The following is a 15,933-nucleotide window of genomic DNA, read 5'->3' on the forward strand; positions in this document are numbered from 1 at the left end:
CTTCATTATCCCTGGAGAATAAACAGGAAAGGATGTCTCAAGTCTTTCTCCTTGATGTTGTTCTGACCTAGGTTTCCTGATATAGTAAAAAGCACACAATTAGTCCCAACCCCCTCCCTTTTTTTTTATTTTAACGGCTGTGAATTCCTTTCATTCACAGCAGGTGCTGAATCACCAAGAGCTTATAAATAGTCCAACAGAGGTCTGCCGCAGTCCTTTGGATAAGGCTGGTAAACACCCACCTTTATCTTCTTTGACACGCTGTCAGAGATCTAATTGGCGATTATCTTGGCAAGGCCACATGGAAACACAAAGTCAAAAATGGAGCTTCAAAGTACAAACCAACACCATCCACAACGTTGCTTCCTGCAAAGGCCCACGTGCCATTGCTCTTCCTTTATGTCTTATGGGAGGGGCCAATCATCTCCAAACCTTACTCCCGAGTCGTCTCTTTTGTTTTAACTGTTCTTGCCTTCTGGCACTAGGAACAGGCTCCCTCTGTTCCTCTGCCTCTCTGATGTCTGACTCTGGAGGTTCCGGAATCTGCACATAACTCGCAGATGGCCCTCATCCGAGCCTTCACCAGACTCCAGGACTGGCCTATGTTCCTCCCCAGCCTCCTCACTGTCCGACTCTGCTGCCAGTTCCACAGGCTCTGGCGGACCACAATAGATATAAAAACAAATTTTCTGTATCTTGAGGGGTGATTGTAGGCCACAGTGAGTGGGGCAGCAAGGCAGTGATATGGGAAGAATGGTTTTTTAAAAGCCTGATAATCCCTGGGTAGCTCTTCGAGTGTTTTGGTCGTTTACATGACTTCATTGTGGTTTGCTTTAAATTTTAGTAGCATGTGTTCCACTTCCAGGAAGCTCCTAAAAAGTAAAAAAAAAAAAAAAAAAAAGGCTTGTTAGAACTTGCATTTCTTCATTAATTCTTAGCAAAGTTGTATTTTTATTGTGAATGAAAATATGCTATTAGAAACACTTCAGAGCAAATGAATTTAAAATAAATGCACCGTATTAATGTTGGTGATTTCCCTCCCCCCCTCCCCCCTCCCCCAACAGGTTAGGTGGTGGACCAGATGATGCAAAGGAGATTATGCAGCACAAATTTTTTTCTGGCATTGTTTGGCAGGATGTATATGAAAAAAAGGTATTTACAGTTTTTAAGATGGAATTTTTTAGATTGTGTTAAAGACTTTAAAATTCTGTGTCAGTTAGCATGCTGCAGTTTGAGAAGATGGGTCCCTTCTCATTCCTAATTTTTCCCCACCGTTTTAAAAAAATTATCTTGCACATAAAACTTAAACTTTTTGTTGCATCTTGAAATGTTATATACCTAAAGTGACATGGTAAAGATTAGGTAATCTTAGATATGTACTTTGTATATCTGTACATAATGCAGAGTTGATTGATTATATGTGGGTATTATGCCACTTCAATTAACAAAAAGAATTTAAGCAGCTTACAAAACTATCCAAAACGGTCATTTTCCTTCTATGCTTCTTTCAGCTCTTCTTCTATTGCAGTCTTTTTTTTAATTTTCCTGAATGCAGCTCAGTTTGCGGAAGGTTCCCATCAACAAGTTAGAATTTCAAGGCCCCAACTTGTTCCCCATATTTGCAAACGTTGCATTGCAAGAGTTATTCTGTCCCAGAAGTCCAGGCTTCTTCTCTCTCTCTTTCTTTCTTTCTTTCTGCACAACTAATATCCTTCCTAGAGTAGCTCTCTGCTGCCTCTTAGTGGCACTACACATAAATGATCCTAGCTACTGCATTAAACTGCACCAACTTTTTGCTGATTGAGATGGATTTTTTGGCTCGGGCACTAAAGGTTTTGATGCAGGGCCCTTGGAGCTTATTTTTTCATTAATCATTTATTGAATGTTGAGGTCAGCATGAACACTTCCAAGCATATTGTCATTCGGGTTAATTAAAAGAGTCTAATGCATTAAGATGAAAAAGATGCTTGTAGTTAAATTTACCAGTTCTTGGCAACGTGCTTCCACTTTTCTCCTTTTAAGTTCATAAACTTCCTCTGAGGTTCACATTCTTTTCTCCACTATTCCCTCCATTCTGGCAGTGGAACTTGAAAGAGAAAAATGAAGACGAGAAAAGAGCTAGCCATGCTCTCTGATTAGCATGCATTTCAGTTAATGCCCCAAGACATCTTTGAAAACCTCAGCTTTGTTTTGTGGTTTGAATATATATATATAACTGAAACCTGTTGTCTTTATATCTTGGGTTACTATTTTCTTCTTACTCTAATTGTATTGGAGAAAGAGGATTGGCATTCCAAGTTCATGCCAATTCTGTGCATTTTTATATAGACCTCCCATCTGAACTATATCCCCCCCCCCAAGTATCTAAATAGCAACATTAATCACATTGCTGCTAGGACTATTTTGGACTGTCATTTTCCCCTCAATATTTGGATTTCCCTGCAGGTATAAGCCCCAAAATGCTAATCATATTATGTATATAAAAGACTCATTTTCTTTAGCAGGCATTGTTCTCCTACCTTGTAGTTAATGTATTCTCTGTATTGGAATCAAGGTTTTAATGATTATATATTCAGTTTGCAGGTAACCTATTATGAATATAGATTCTACATCTCCAGTTCTCCATGGGAGAATATATCCAGGATTTTTATAAATATAAAAAGTATTGGAGGTGGTTCAAGACAAAAAATGCATCCACTGAAACATCAAAAGAAAAAAATAGTTTCTTGCTTTATAAAGCTAATAGTATTCTCACTTTATCTTTTTTAATGTACTGCTGCCTCTAAATCCTTTTTGTAACTTGGTCTTCAAGATGTTTGACTTCCTCTACATAATGCTTTTTAAAAAAATAAACTGTGGATATTTCTAGTATTGTACAACATGCTGTCAGCATTCAAAGCAGTTCAGGGCATCAAAGCAATTATTTAAAAAATAAACCAGCTGCAATACGTACTATTCTTCTACTTTGAAGCTTCTGAAAGAGCTAGCAATTCCCAAATTGCAGGCTGAGGGCAAATCCTACAGTGGAGGATGGTTGATTTTAATTTGAGAATGAAAGGCTAAATTTGTTTATATCCTTAACCTTCTATCCTGCACCAATGAAACTGGACTCTGAGTTTCCACACCATTAAATGCTTTAAAAAAAAAAAGACAGTTTTGAAAAGTCTGAACCTTTTTCCACTGGAGAATTAAAATGCTATCCACTGATTCTTGAGTGTAGCATTTGTTGTCTGTGCCACCAAACTACACTGCCACCATTGCAACTACTGTGACTCACTGAAGAAGGATGCTGGCTTTGCTGTTCTGTCTGTTATGTCCAGCTGGCAGGAATAAATCTGCCAGTCATGGCTCTGCAGAAGGCCTGAGGCCGGTCTGGTTGCAGGATCATTCTAGGCTTTCTTCTTCAGCTTCTTCTGCTCTGCCCCATACTGTTACAATGCAGGATGAGTAACGGGTTTTTAAAAAGCCCAGCAGAGCCAAGTCATGGAAGGTGCTGAGTCACTGGGATTTTGTTGCCCTCCCTTCCTTTCTTTTTGGTCGGCAAGAGAGTCTGACTTCAGATCCCTGTTTGCCCTGTTTGGGAAGCAATAAGACCAGTGCAGTCTCTGCACTTTGGCTGTTCCAGCCTGCTGCTAAACTGGTAAAGTCATAGAGCAGGGGTGTCCAAACTTGGTCCCTTTAAGACTTGTGGACTTCAACTCCCAGAGTTCCTCAGCCAGCTTTGCTGGCTGAGGGACTCTGGGAGTTGAAGTCCACAAGTCTTAAAGGGACCAAGTTTGGACACCCCTGCCATAGAGCTAAAAGGACTACTGTCACAGAGTTTTGGTTTCCCATTCCTTAGAGAAAAACACAGCACAATGACAGCCAAACCACCCATTGCCCGATGCTGCCAGATCATTAACCGTTCAGCCTATCAGTTAAGAAAGTATTATCCATCTTTTCAAATTCCTTGATTAAAGCGTACTTTATTCAAGTAAATCTGGTAAATGTATGTGTTAACATACTTCTGGTGCAAAATTCAACAGCACTTTTTTTTTAAAGATAGAAAAAGGATATTGAACTAAAACAATGCAATATTTAGGTTTTGCCTCTTAGACCTTAAACTTCTGGAAGAAAGTTGGTAGCTGGTAGGTATAAAGGTCAACAGAGATACTTGAAAAGGATGAGTGCGTGCCTCCTGGATATATATAATTTTGTTTTACTTTTTCCTATCATAAATACTTGTGATAATATTCTAAGTATCCTTTTGCATAATGGCAAAAAATAAAATACCAAGATCTGCTTTGCAAAATAAAGTATTTCTTTTTTATATTTTTATAACCAACTATTATCAGAGGTAACATCTCATCCTACCCATGCATGTAATACTTACTTCTTCACAGAAAATCATTTGACACTGCCATGTATATATATAATCTAATCACGGTTCCCAACCTGCTGTGCTCTGTCTCTCTATTAGCATTACAAGATGACTTAACATGGGGTTTTCAAGTATTTTCAAGCTGCTGAACCTGTTTTTTAAAAAAATCCCAGAACCCCTAATCCACAAAATGACAGTGACTGGTTTTTTACTGGAGAAGAATAGAATAGAATAGAACAGAATAGAACAGAACAGAACAGAATAGAATTTTTATTGGCCAAGTGTAATTGGACACACAAGGAATTTGTCTTGGTGCATATGCTTTCAGTGTACATAAAAGAAAAGATACGTTCATCAAGAATCATAAGGTACACTTAATGATAGTCATAGGGTACAAATAAGCAATCAGGAAACAATATCAATATAAACCGTAAAGATACAAGCAACAAAGTTACAGTCATAAGTCATAAGTGGAAGAAGCTGGGTGGTGGGAATGATGAGAAGATTAATAGTATTGCAGATTTAGTAAATAGTTTGACAGTGTTGAAGGAATTATTTGTTTAGCAGAGTGATGGCATTCGGGGAAAAACTGTTCCTGTGTCTAGTTGTTCTGGTGTGCAGTGCTCTATAGCATCGTTTTGAGGGTAGGAGTTGAAACAGTTTATGTCCAGGATGTGAGGGGTCTGTAAATATTTTCACAGCCCTCTTTTTGACTTGTGCAGTATACATGATATACAGCATACAGTATATACACGTAGATATACAGTATACAACAGTACCTCTGCTGGAACCCCCCAGAAATGGCTATATACACCTCTTGGTTACGTTCCCCTCCCTTTTAGGCTTCCATGAGACCCCATCAAGTTCTCAAATAACCCTATAAATTTTTTAGCAGAAAAATCAGACAAGATAAAAATAGGGAAGCTCTTGTTCTACTTTTGCACACTAATGAGTATCATGCACTAGTTCAGTGATGGCTAACCTTTTCCTTACCGAGTGCCCAAAGTGCGTGCGGCAGGGGTGCTATTCACCCCTGTGTATAGTTGTGAGTAGTGAGTAGTTCGGAGAACCGGCAAATACCACCTCTGGCTGGCCCCAGAGTGGGGTGGGAATGGAGATTTTGCAATATCCTTCCCCCAGGAGTGGGGAGGGAATGGGGGCTTTGCAGTATCCTTCCCCTGGAGTGGGGTCGGAATGGAGATTTTGTAGTATCCTTCCCCTGCCACACCCACCATGCCACACCACACCCACCAAGCCACGCCCATAGAACCAGTAGTAAAAAAAATTGAATTCCACCACTGGCATGCATGCACACGCAAACGTGCCCACGTGCACCTGAACCCCCAAAATGCAATGCGTGGTGTCCCCCTGTATGCGCCCTGCCCCCCCCCCCCGGCACATGCACAGCAAAGGCCCAAAGACCAACTGGTTGGTGGAAGGCACATGCACAGCAGAGCGGAGCTGAACTGGGGCGACGGCTTGTGTGCCATCAGAGAGGGCATTGTATTATTATTATTATTATTATTATTATTATTATTATTATTATTATTATTATTATTATTATTATTATTTATTAGATTTCTATACCGCCCTTCTCCCGAAGGACTCAGGGCGGTGTACAGCCAAAATAAAACAAACAATACAATATACAATTAAAAGAAGAGTTTAAAAACTTATTAAACAATTGGCCTAAAACTTTAAAAAATGTTTAAAATTCTAAAAACCTATTAAAATTCATAATATAAATTTAAAACCAACAAAATTTAAGCCAGCCCCGCGCGAATAAATAAATGTGTTTTCAGTTCGCGGCGGAAGGTCCGAAGGTCAGATATTTGGCGCAAACCAGGGGGAAGTTTGTTCCAGAGGGTAGGAGTTCCCACAGAGAAGGATCTTCCCCTGGGGGCCGCCAGCCGACATTGTTTGGCAGACGGCACCCTGAGAAGTCCCTCTCTGTGTGAGCTTCCGGGTCAGTGGGAGGCATAAGGTAACAGTAGGCGGTCCCGTAAGTACCCAAGCCCTAAGCCATGGAGCGCTTTAAAGGTAGTAACCAGAACCTTGAAGTGCACCCGAAAGACCACAGGCAGCCAGTGCAGTCTGCGCAGGAGTGGTGTTACATGGGAGCTACGTGGAGCTCCCTCTATCACCCGCGCAGTTGCACTCTGGACTAGCTGAAGCCTCCAAGTGCACCTCAAGGGGAGCCCCATGTAGAGAGCATTACAATAATCCAAGCGAGAGGTAACGAGAGCATGAGTGACTGTGCACAAGGCATCCCGATCAAGGAAGGGGCGCAACTGGCAAACCAGGCAAACCTGGTGAAAGGCCCTCCTGGAGACGGCCGTCAGATGATCTTCAAACGACAGCCATTCATCCAAGAGAACACCCAAGTTGCGCACCCTTTCCTTTGGGGCCAGTAACTCGCCACCAACAGTCAGCCGCGGCTGCAGCTGACTGAATCAGGGTGCCGGCATCCACAGCCACTTCGTCTTGGAGGGATTGAGCTTGAGCCTGTTCCTCCCCATCCAGACCCGTACGGCTTCCAAACACCGGGACAGCACTGTATGCCATATCCCGCCCTTCTCCGATTGTATGCCACCTCTGGCACGCATGCCATTGGTTTGCCATCACGACACTAGTTGATCATGTCTCCACTTTTTATCTCACCCTTTATTTACCGCCAAATGCCTTAGGGTTAGGGTTCTCAATGGTTGACAGCCAGCTCTGAATTTATGTACTCACAGCATAATTGGGATCTGATTACAAAGGACGCAGTGGCTAAGGAATTAAGAAGCCGGGCTTGTCACCTGGAAGGTTGGCAGTTCAACTTCAAAAAACTTTTATTGGGGGCAATAAAAGTTGACTTTGTATATAATATACAAATGGATGAAGACTATTGCTTAACACAGTGTAAGCTGCCCTGAGTCTTCGGAGAAGGGCGGGATATAAATTCAAATTAAAAAAAAAAAAGACCTAAGTAACAAGTGATAGAGTGAGTTTCTGATACTTGCACCAGCTCTTGCCAACTAGCAGTTCAAAAGCATGTAAATGGAGGTAGATAAATATAGATAACACTTTCGCTGGGAAGGTAACAACATTCCATACGCAGGGGAAGCCTTTACCTTCTAGAATAATCACAGCAAGGATTTTGCACTAATCATTTAGATCCATGATGAGCAAAAAATGTCAGGACATGAAATTTTAACACTAGTGGCAGGCAGAATAGGAACCAGAGCCTAGGGTGTTCCAGCCTGACTCTGAAGAAAGACTGGGATACATGTCTGTAGAGAGAAAATGTGAGCATTTTCAAGAAATGTTGAGATCAAAACTTGCCAACTAGCACAGAAACAGAGAATTGGCTTTTTGTTTAATTACATTATTCTCCTTTATATTATTATTATTACTATTATTATTATTATTACTACTACAACTATTATTATTTTTTTCGTAACAAATTATCTGAAATTTAACTAAAAGCCAGAAAATAAGCTCAATTGGCTCAAGCATCGATGAGTTCATGCGATATGGGATTAGAGATCTGAGGGGGCTTAAAGCTGGAATAGAAGCGTTCCCATTCCTATCCTACATTTTTAAAAGAATGTAAAAATATTTTACTGCCAAAAGTTGGTTATTTGACTGCCAAATTTCAGTAACGCAGGCTTGGCTATCTGGGGTGGGTTGCTGAGATTTCTCTGTTCTAATAACTCAATTCCAGGTTTTATTTCTTTTTACAGCTGGTACCTCCATTTAAACCCCAGGTGACGTCTGAAACAGATACACGCTATTTTGATGAAGAATTCACAGCACAGATGATCACTATCACCCCCCCTGATCAAGGTAATACTGCTTGAAAGTGTGTTAGTTGGACAACAGAACACATGGCTCAACTGAAAGCTTAATAAATTCTTGCCTGAAACTCTGGAAAATGATGGCTTTGGGCAAGATGCTCCAACGTTGACGACATAAGTTGTTTTTGACTGTTTCTTTTCAAAAAACACATTTTTTAAAAAAAAATAAGAGCCTTTAGAGTTCGAAGAACTTTGTATAATGAATCCTGATGTCAAGGTAAAAGTAACTAGATAGTGGCAGCAACAACTACCAACCTACTACATCAAGGCAGAAGGTGGAACTACAAGAAGACTTAAGTGTGGCAGCTGAGCTTGCATCAAGCAGTACTGGAAGTTTTTCTTAAAAACATTTTAAACTAGGCCTGCTTGTGGGCTCCTTTTTTTTTTTGACAAATTCTAAAATTCACTACCCCAAAGATACTTTTTCAAAAGAAAAAAAAAAAAGACGTATCTAAGAAAGTCTAGTTGCCTTTCGAAGAAGACACTTTTGGGGCAACCATGACCTGGTGACTGAGAATTTCCACAGACTAAAATTCACTAGATTTACCAGTCAGCAGCATTACCATTTTCTGCCTAATTTCTCTGGAAAATGACAGAAAATTAATATTAAGTATTCCTTTCTGAATGGATAAAAAATTATGCCATACAAAAATGTCACAGCCATACTGACAGCAATTGATTATTTATTTATTTATTTATTTATTTATTTATTTATTTATTTATTTATTTATTAAACTTCTATACCGCCCTTCTCCCGAAGGACTCAAGGCGGTGTACAGCCTTCATTTAAAACAGTTAATATACATATTAAAATAACAATTAAAAAACTTATTCAATAAAAGGCCGAAATTAAAACCGTCCAATTGACCATATAAAATATCCAGTAAAATTACCATTAAAAATTAAAAATTTAAAATTTAGAATTTAAAAATCAGGCCAGTCCCGCTTGTATAAATAAATAAGTTTTCTTATTTATTTCATAAACATGTTTTCTACAAGTAAGAGTACAAGTAAGGTTCTGCTGTTTTTTACTTTTAAAGGCCTGTTTCGGCTGAAGCAAAACCGGCTTTTAAAAGGAAAAAAAAACCACCTCTGCAGATGGTGTGGCTCAGCAGAGGCCGGGGGATGGGGCCAGGGATTTTTGTTACCTGTCCTCCAAACCAGCAGCCGCCATCGCTACCGGATCACGTGATCCCGTCCGATCCGGGAGCATTTCACCCCTGGTTAAAGTTTGCAGTTCTTGGGTCCTTTTTCCAAAACTTCTAGATTATATATTATAGCTCCGTCTTCTGCCTTGATGTAGTATAGGAATGTCAAACTCGCATCATCATGTGGCTCAGGCTGCAAGAAGCCTGTTATTAAACACAGCTGCTTGCAATTACTGCAGGCTCGAGTCCCACCAGGCCCAAGGTTGACTCAGCCTTCCATCCTTTATAAGGTAGGTAAAATGAGGACCCAGATTGTTGGGGGGGCAATAAGTTGACTTTGTATATAAATATACAAATAGAATGAGACTATTGCCTTACACAATGTAAGCCGCCCTGAGTCTTCGGAGAAGGGCGGTATATAAATGTAAATAAAATGAAAAAAAAAATCATGTGATATATTGCGACTTTTTCCCCCTTCACTAAACCGGGCATGGGCATGGCCAACATGTGATGCAGCCGGCCCACAGGCCGTGGATTTGACACCCCTTATGTAATAGGTTTTTAGTTCCTGAGCTGCAACTATCTACTTTTACCTTAACTCCAGCATTCATGATACAGAGAGCTCCGACAGCCTATGCATCTTACTGACAAATAAAAGAGAAAACACCTGGTAAAAATTAAATAAATTCTGTCACCCTAGCATTAAAGGCTGTGACCAGGGAAATCACCTCCTTCCTTTGATAGATGAATCAATCTCACAAAGAATAAATAGAATTAAATTTTATTTCTAAAGAAAGGAAAACAAAAAATAAAAATTCCTAGTCAGTGTTAATGTAAAGCTTTCAGTGACAGGCGAGATAAATATAGAGTTCAAATCACAGATTGTGAATTAAAATTAAAATTAAAAACAGATCATGCCAGATTAATCTTATCACGTTCTTTGATAAAATGACAAAATTAGTAGACCAGAGGAATGCTGTCGATATAATTTACTTGGACTTCAGTAAAGCATTTGATAAAGTAGACCATAACCTACTACTAGATAAAGTAGAAAAATGTGGGTTAGACAGCACCAACACCAGATGGATTCGTAACTGGCTGACCAACCGCACTCAACGTGTAGTCCTCAACGGAACTACATCCACATGGAGGGAAATATGCAGTGGAGTACCCCAAGGCTCTGTTTTAGGCCCAGTACTCTTCAACATCTTCATCAATGACTTGGACGAGGGGATAGATGGGGAACTCATCAAATTTGCAGATGACACCAAGCTGGCAGGAATAGCCAACACTCCAGAAGATAGGCTCAAGTTACAGAAAGATCTTGACAGACTTGAACATTGGGCGCTATCTAACAAAATGAAATTCAACAGTGAAAAAAGTAAGGTTCTACATTTAGGCAAAAAAACAAAATGCACCGGTACCGTATATGTGGTACCTTGCTCAATAGTAGTACCTGTGAGAGGGATCTTGGAGTCCTAGTGGATAACCATTTAGATATGAGCCAGCAGTGTGCAGCAGCTGCTAAAAAAGCCAACACAGTTCTGGGCTGCATAAACAGAGGGATAGAATCAAGATCACGTGAAGTGTTAGTACCACTTTATAATGCCTTGGTAAGGCCACACTTGGAATATTGCATCCAGTTTTGGTCTCCACGATGTAAAAAAGATGTTGAGACTCTAGAAAGAGTGCAGAGAAGAGCAACAAAGATGATTAGGGGACTGGAGGCTAAAACATATGAAGAACGGTTGCAGGAACTGGGTATGTCTAGTTTAATAAAAAGAAGGACTAGGGGAGACATGATAGCTGTGTTCCAATATCTCAGGGGTTGCCACAAAGAAGAGGGAGTCGGGCTGTTCTCCAAAGCACCTGAGGGTAGAACAAGAAGCAATGGGTGGAAACTGATCAAAGAAAGAAGCAACTTAGAACTAAGGAGAAATTTCCTGACAGTTAGAACAATTAATAAGTGGAACGACTTGCCTGCAGAAGTTGTGAATGCTCCAACACTGGAAATTTTTAAGAAAATGTTGGATAACCATCTGACTGAGATGGTGTAGGGTTCCTGCCTAGGCAGGGGGTTGGACTAGAAGGCCTCCAAGGTCCCTTCCAACTCTGTTGTTATGTTATGTTATGTTAAAAGAATCTACCATAAAAAGCTATAAAGGACTGTAGACTAGATAAAACCCTTTAAGCAGATCACATAACACTACTGAACTCTTTACCAAGCAATAGAAGTGATATAAAATTTTCATAAAATGCAATTTGCACGTAACATAAATATTGAAAATGACAAGACATTAGCTAGCAGACACAGAAAAAAAATTAAATTTAATGCAATTCTTAGCTACATTTTTCTAGTCCCTTCTCGGGATTAGATGGGCCTTGGAATGTACCGTAAGTTATCTCTGGGCAAGTCTATGTCTTGGAAATCCTTCTTTGTGCAAATACCAGCTGAAAGCTTGAAGGTAAGAGTTAAAGATTTATTTCCGATCTCTCTATCAACTTTGGTTGTTTATAAAAAAAAATATTAATAGAAGTGGTTTTGTGAGGGGAATGCTTGTTGTACTCAACTTGAGACAAAAATGAATATCCTCTTTCTAAGAAACAGTTATTAGTCTTTTGAGAATATTAGTGGCATTACAATTTGAGTGCCCACTTCACTACAATTCTATATCCTTAATGAACTAAAAAAATTCTTTGTTTGATTCAGTTATCAAAACCAAAAGCACGTTTATTTGTGTAGGACTTTTTATTTAAGAATATAAACACTGAGATTCCTATCCACTGAATTCTTATGCCATTAGCAATTTTTTTGGGGAACAGCAAAGCAAATTTAAACCACATTGTTGCTAATACACAAAGAATACATGAATGCAACAGAGGTATAATAGCTTGATGTGGGATGCAGACACTGTTTTCCATGACTTAAGAGCAGGGGTAGTCAACCTTTTTATACCGCCCACTTTTGTATTTCTGTTAGTAGTAAAATTTTCTAACCACCCACCGGTTCCACCGTGTATCGTCATCTGCGCATGCCTCTCACGCATCATGGATTGGGTTTGGGGGGGCACCAGCTACCAGCTCTGCTTCTCTGTTACAGCTGGGTGGTGTGGGGGGAGATGCATGAGCTATTCTGGGACGAGGCTCTTTTGTTTGCAGTCGCACTATAGCGCCATTTAGTTTCACTTACGTAACGTGAACTAAACTTATGCGCGGGCGATACAAATAGTATATTTTCAGAAATTTAAATTGTCACGGGGAATTTTATGAAAACCTAATGAAAATGTTTTTAAATAATGCTATGAAAATTTTTTAAAAAGTCAAATTTAAAAAAAAAGAAAATGCTTCAGTATCAGACAAAATCCCTACCGCCCACCATGAAAGCTGGAACGTCCACTAGTGGGCAGTAGGGACCAGGTTGACTACCACTGACTTAGAGCATAAACAGCTAGTTCATGTTCAAAATTGGGAGGGGAAATACTGATTCCCAATTTGACTTTTTAAAAAATCATTTAAAATAAATAAATAGTTGATAAAGTACAAAACCCATAGCCATACTCTAGAACTGTAATCATTTGGAAGAAAAATGCCTTTGAGTTCCATTGCATTGGTTGAGAACACTCTGGTTTACTTTCTGGTAAATGGATGTTCTGTGAGTAACCATGCCATCGTGACTGTAATTTTGTGAACAGGCAAGTCTCCCATGGTGTGTGTGTGTGTGTGTGTGTGTGTGTGTGTGTGTGTGTGTGTACACCCAAGATCTGTTTTCAGAATTCCAAGTGTATCCTAGCCTTGAAAATGTTTACCTCACCTCGCTTTATTGCACAGTGTACTTTCCATACCTCAGTAGTAATGCTTTAACCATACTTTCATTCTGTTTCCAGATGACAGCATGGATTGTGTTGATAACGAACGGCGGCCACACTTCCCTCAGTTCTCGTACTCCGCCAGTGGAACAGCTTAATGTTTCACTTGTCCATAATGTCAACCAATCAGACTGCATTCTGGGGACCTTTAATTTCAATGGACACTAGAGAACTCTCTACGATACATGAATTACAAACTATGTTTGTATTACGGTTTAGTTGAATTTGTAGGAAGCCTCACAGGCTGTGTATTTAAAACAATCCTGATGATTTTTTGAGTCAGAATCTCTGCAATTTTGAGAAGGAAGATAAGAAACCATTCTTAATGCATTATAAAAAATTAAAAAAAAAACTTTTTCTTCTGGAGAGACAAAAGGACATTTTAGGTTTTTAAGAATGTGCACCAAAAGTTTTCTTTCAAAAAGTCTAAAGCAAACGTTGGCCGTTGGCCGTTTAAAAAACAAAACAAAAACACAACTGTTTTTTATTTATTTCATACTGTTTATTATGTGTAAGTAGAAAAGCTGCACTCTGAACAATTAGATTTATTTAGGATGAGAGGCAGACTTAGATAGTGCAATAATTAGAGCAGCAACACAAAAAACGAACAAACTCTGTGCCATCAAGGCCACAAGAAATCTGCTGGCAATTCTAGGAAGCCTTTTATAGGAATGGCATGTCAGACTTCAGAGAGATAGAGTGAAGAAGAAAATGATGTTAGCACAACTGCTACTACACGTTACATATCAAACAGAGCTGAATGATCTGTTTTCAAAATTACACAATGTCCTGCTGAAGACATCACATTAGTTTTACTACATTCTTGTCCCAGCATGTTTCTGGGAAGTTACACTTTAGAGAAACAAATCAGTTTTACCTATTTCAACTGAAAACACTTTAAAATTGCAAAAATTTATCAGGGGAGAGGGCAGGATTTGTACACATTAAAAAATAAACCACGCACAAATAGTCTTAAGTGAAGAAACATCTATCTTACTGAGTAAGTCATATTTTTGGCAGTGGAGTCATATTTTTGGCAGCGAAGCGATAGGCCCTGTTCATATATGTATTACATCTTTTCCCAGCCTGATGCCTTCCAGAAGCGGGTCACAGCTCCAAATATGTCTGTGCAGCATGGGCTTTCAGCTGCCACAGAATTCTGCAATGCGTAATCCTGATACATCTGGAGGGCACCAGATTGCAGCAGCAGGTTTTAGAGAGGCATTAACATGGCAAGATACTTCACACATTGAAATCCCGTCCATCTGTTTTCCACTCTTCAATGTACATTTTTAAAGGCTATAGGGGGGAGGGAGGGCAAGCTGGATGGTACCACGATGTATGGGAGAGAAGTCCATCAGTGGTTGCAATGGCTATATGTTAAAAAAAAAAATATTAAGGTGAAACTTTATACGATCAAGATTTTTTTCCCTCTCATTTCTTTTTTTATCTTTTTGTCACATCATTTTGTATTTTCACAGCCACATCATTCTGGATTTACCAAACAAAATTATCTTTTTGCTTTTTGACACGGGCCAGGATTTTAAGCTCTCGTACTGTGAATGAGTTTATTCAGTTGTGGCTTTATGTTCTTTTAGACACGCTTGTGTTTCTGTTCTCTTACCTGTTTTTTAAAAAAAGACTTATATTGCAGTTCCTTAACTTTTTTTTTATTTGAAAGGGAATGTATTTAAAATACCCACAACTTTCCCTTTACACAAAATTTCATTGTTGTGTGCGTTGTACTTTTTTTTTTAACAACATTCAGTTCTAGTATTTTTACTTATGATATGAAAGTTTCCCTCAAAAGTACTTCAATAAAATGTGCTTTAACAAGTTAGTTTTGTCTTGGTTTTGGTAGAATGTATAGGGAATTAAAAAAGGAAAATTGATGCAGACTTTTCTATATTATGCAGTTTTCTCAGTAGCCAAGGCTGAACAGTAGCTATGTGGATTAATGTTACTTATTAAAAAAATTGATCTATTTTAGCAGGGATTTAAATTGAAAAGAGGAGTGGGCAGGGAAGAAATGGGGAGGGTTCAGTTTGTTGGGTTGTAAGTATACTGAAATTGGTAAATTCTTTAGTCGTATGATCTTGACAAAGTCTGCTTGATTTCATTGAAAATGTATGAAGGTTATCTCTGTATTTTCAGCTACAAGAAGAGGAATTTGCAAGTCATTTAGTGACAATTTTAGAAACAAACTCCTGGCCTCATACCTTGCTTGCACGTTTCTTTTAAAACAGCAGTAATTTCAGCAATACTTTGCAGAAAGCATAAGCTTTAGACGGTCCATAGTCTAATAGCAATAGAATAGTAAACTGAACGACAAAAAAGAATAATCTTCAATTACACTCTTCACATTCATTCCCAGTTGTTCGGCTTCACCGGTCATATGCTTCAAAAACGTGTAGCCTATATAATTATTGGACTGCAGATTCCATCCTTAACCAGTTTATTGCCCGAGAGTTTATTGATTTACTAATCAAATGTACATCCTTCTCAATCAGAAGGTTCTCAGTGGCTGATGATAATGACTTTAAACATCCCAAAATTGCAGTCCAGCATTTATTGACACCAACTGTAGATTGTCTTTGGCCATGCCTGCATGTGCTTTGTCAGCTATTGGCAGACTGATTGTTTGAATCTCAGTGTCTGCTACAACTAGTGTACTGATTTGTCCAGCTGAAGCTAATATACTGTGTCTAGTCTTACCT

At 39.1% G+C, this 15,933-nt stretch overlaps 1 protein-coding gene across 3 annotated transcripts in view; it reads left to right on the forward strand.

Annotated features, from left to right (window-relative positions):
* The window catches only part of AKT1 (AKT serine/threonine kinase 1), a 161,177-nt gene extending 147,514 nt beyond the window's left edge, over positions 1 to 13,663 (forward strand). For all 3 annotated transcript variants that reach the window (XM_058162854.1, XM_058162853.1, XM_058162852.1), the window contains 3 exons: positions 1,065 to 1,152; positions 8,089 to 8,191; positions 13,235 to 13,663. In XM_058162854.1, the coding sequence (XP_058018837.1) occupies positions 1,065 to 1,152; positions 8,089 to 8,191; positions 13,235 to 13,314 (271 nt within the window). In that variant the 3' untranslated portion in view covers positions 13,315 to 13,663. The remainder of the gene's footprint in view (positions 1 to 1,064; positions 1,153 to 8,088; positions 8,192 to 13,234) is intronic.
* The last annotated feature ends 2,270 nt before the right edge of the window (positions 13,664 to 15,933 follow it).

Source organism: Ahaetulla prasina, chromosome 1 (genome assembly GCF_028640845.1).
Source record: "Ahaetulla prasina isolate Xishuangbanna chromosome 1, ASM2864084v1, whole genome shotgun sequence".
Lineage (NCBI taxonomy): Eukaryota > Metazoa > Chordata > Lepidosauria > Squamata > Colubridae > Ahaetulla > Ahaetulla prasina.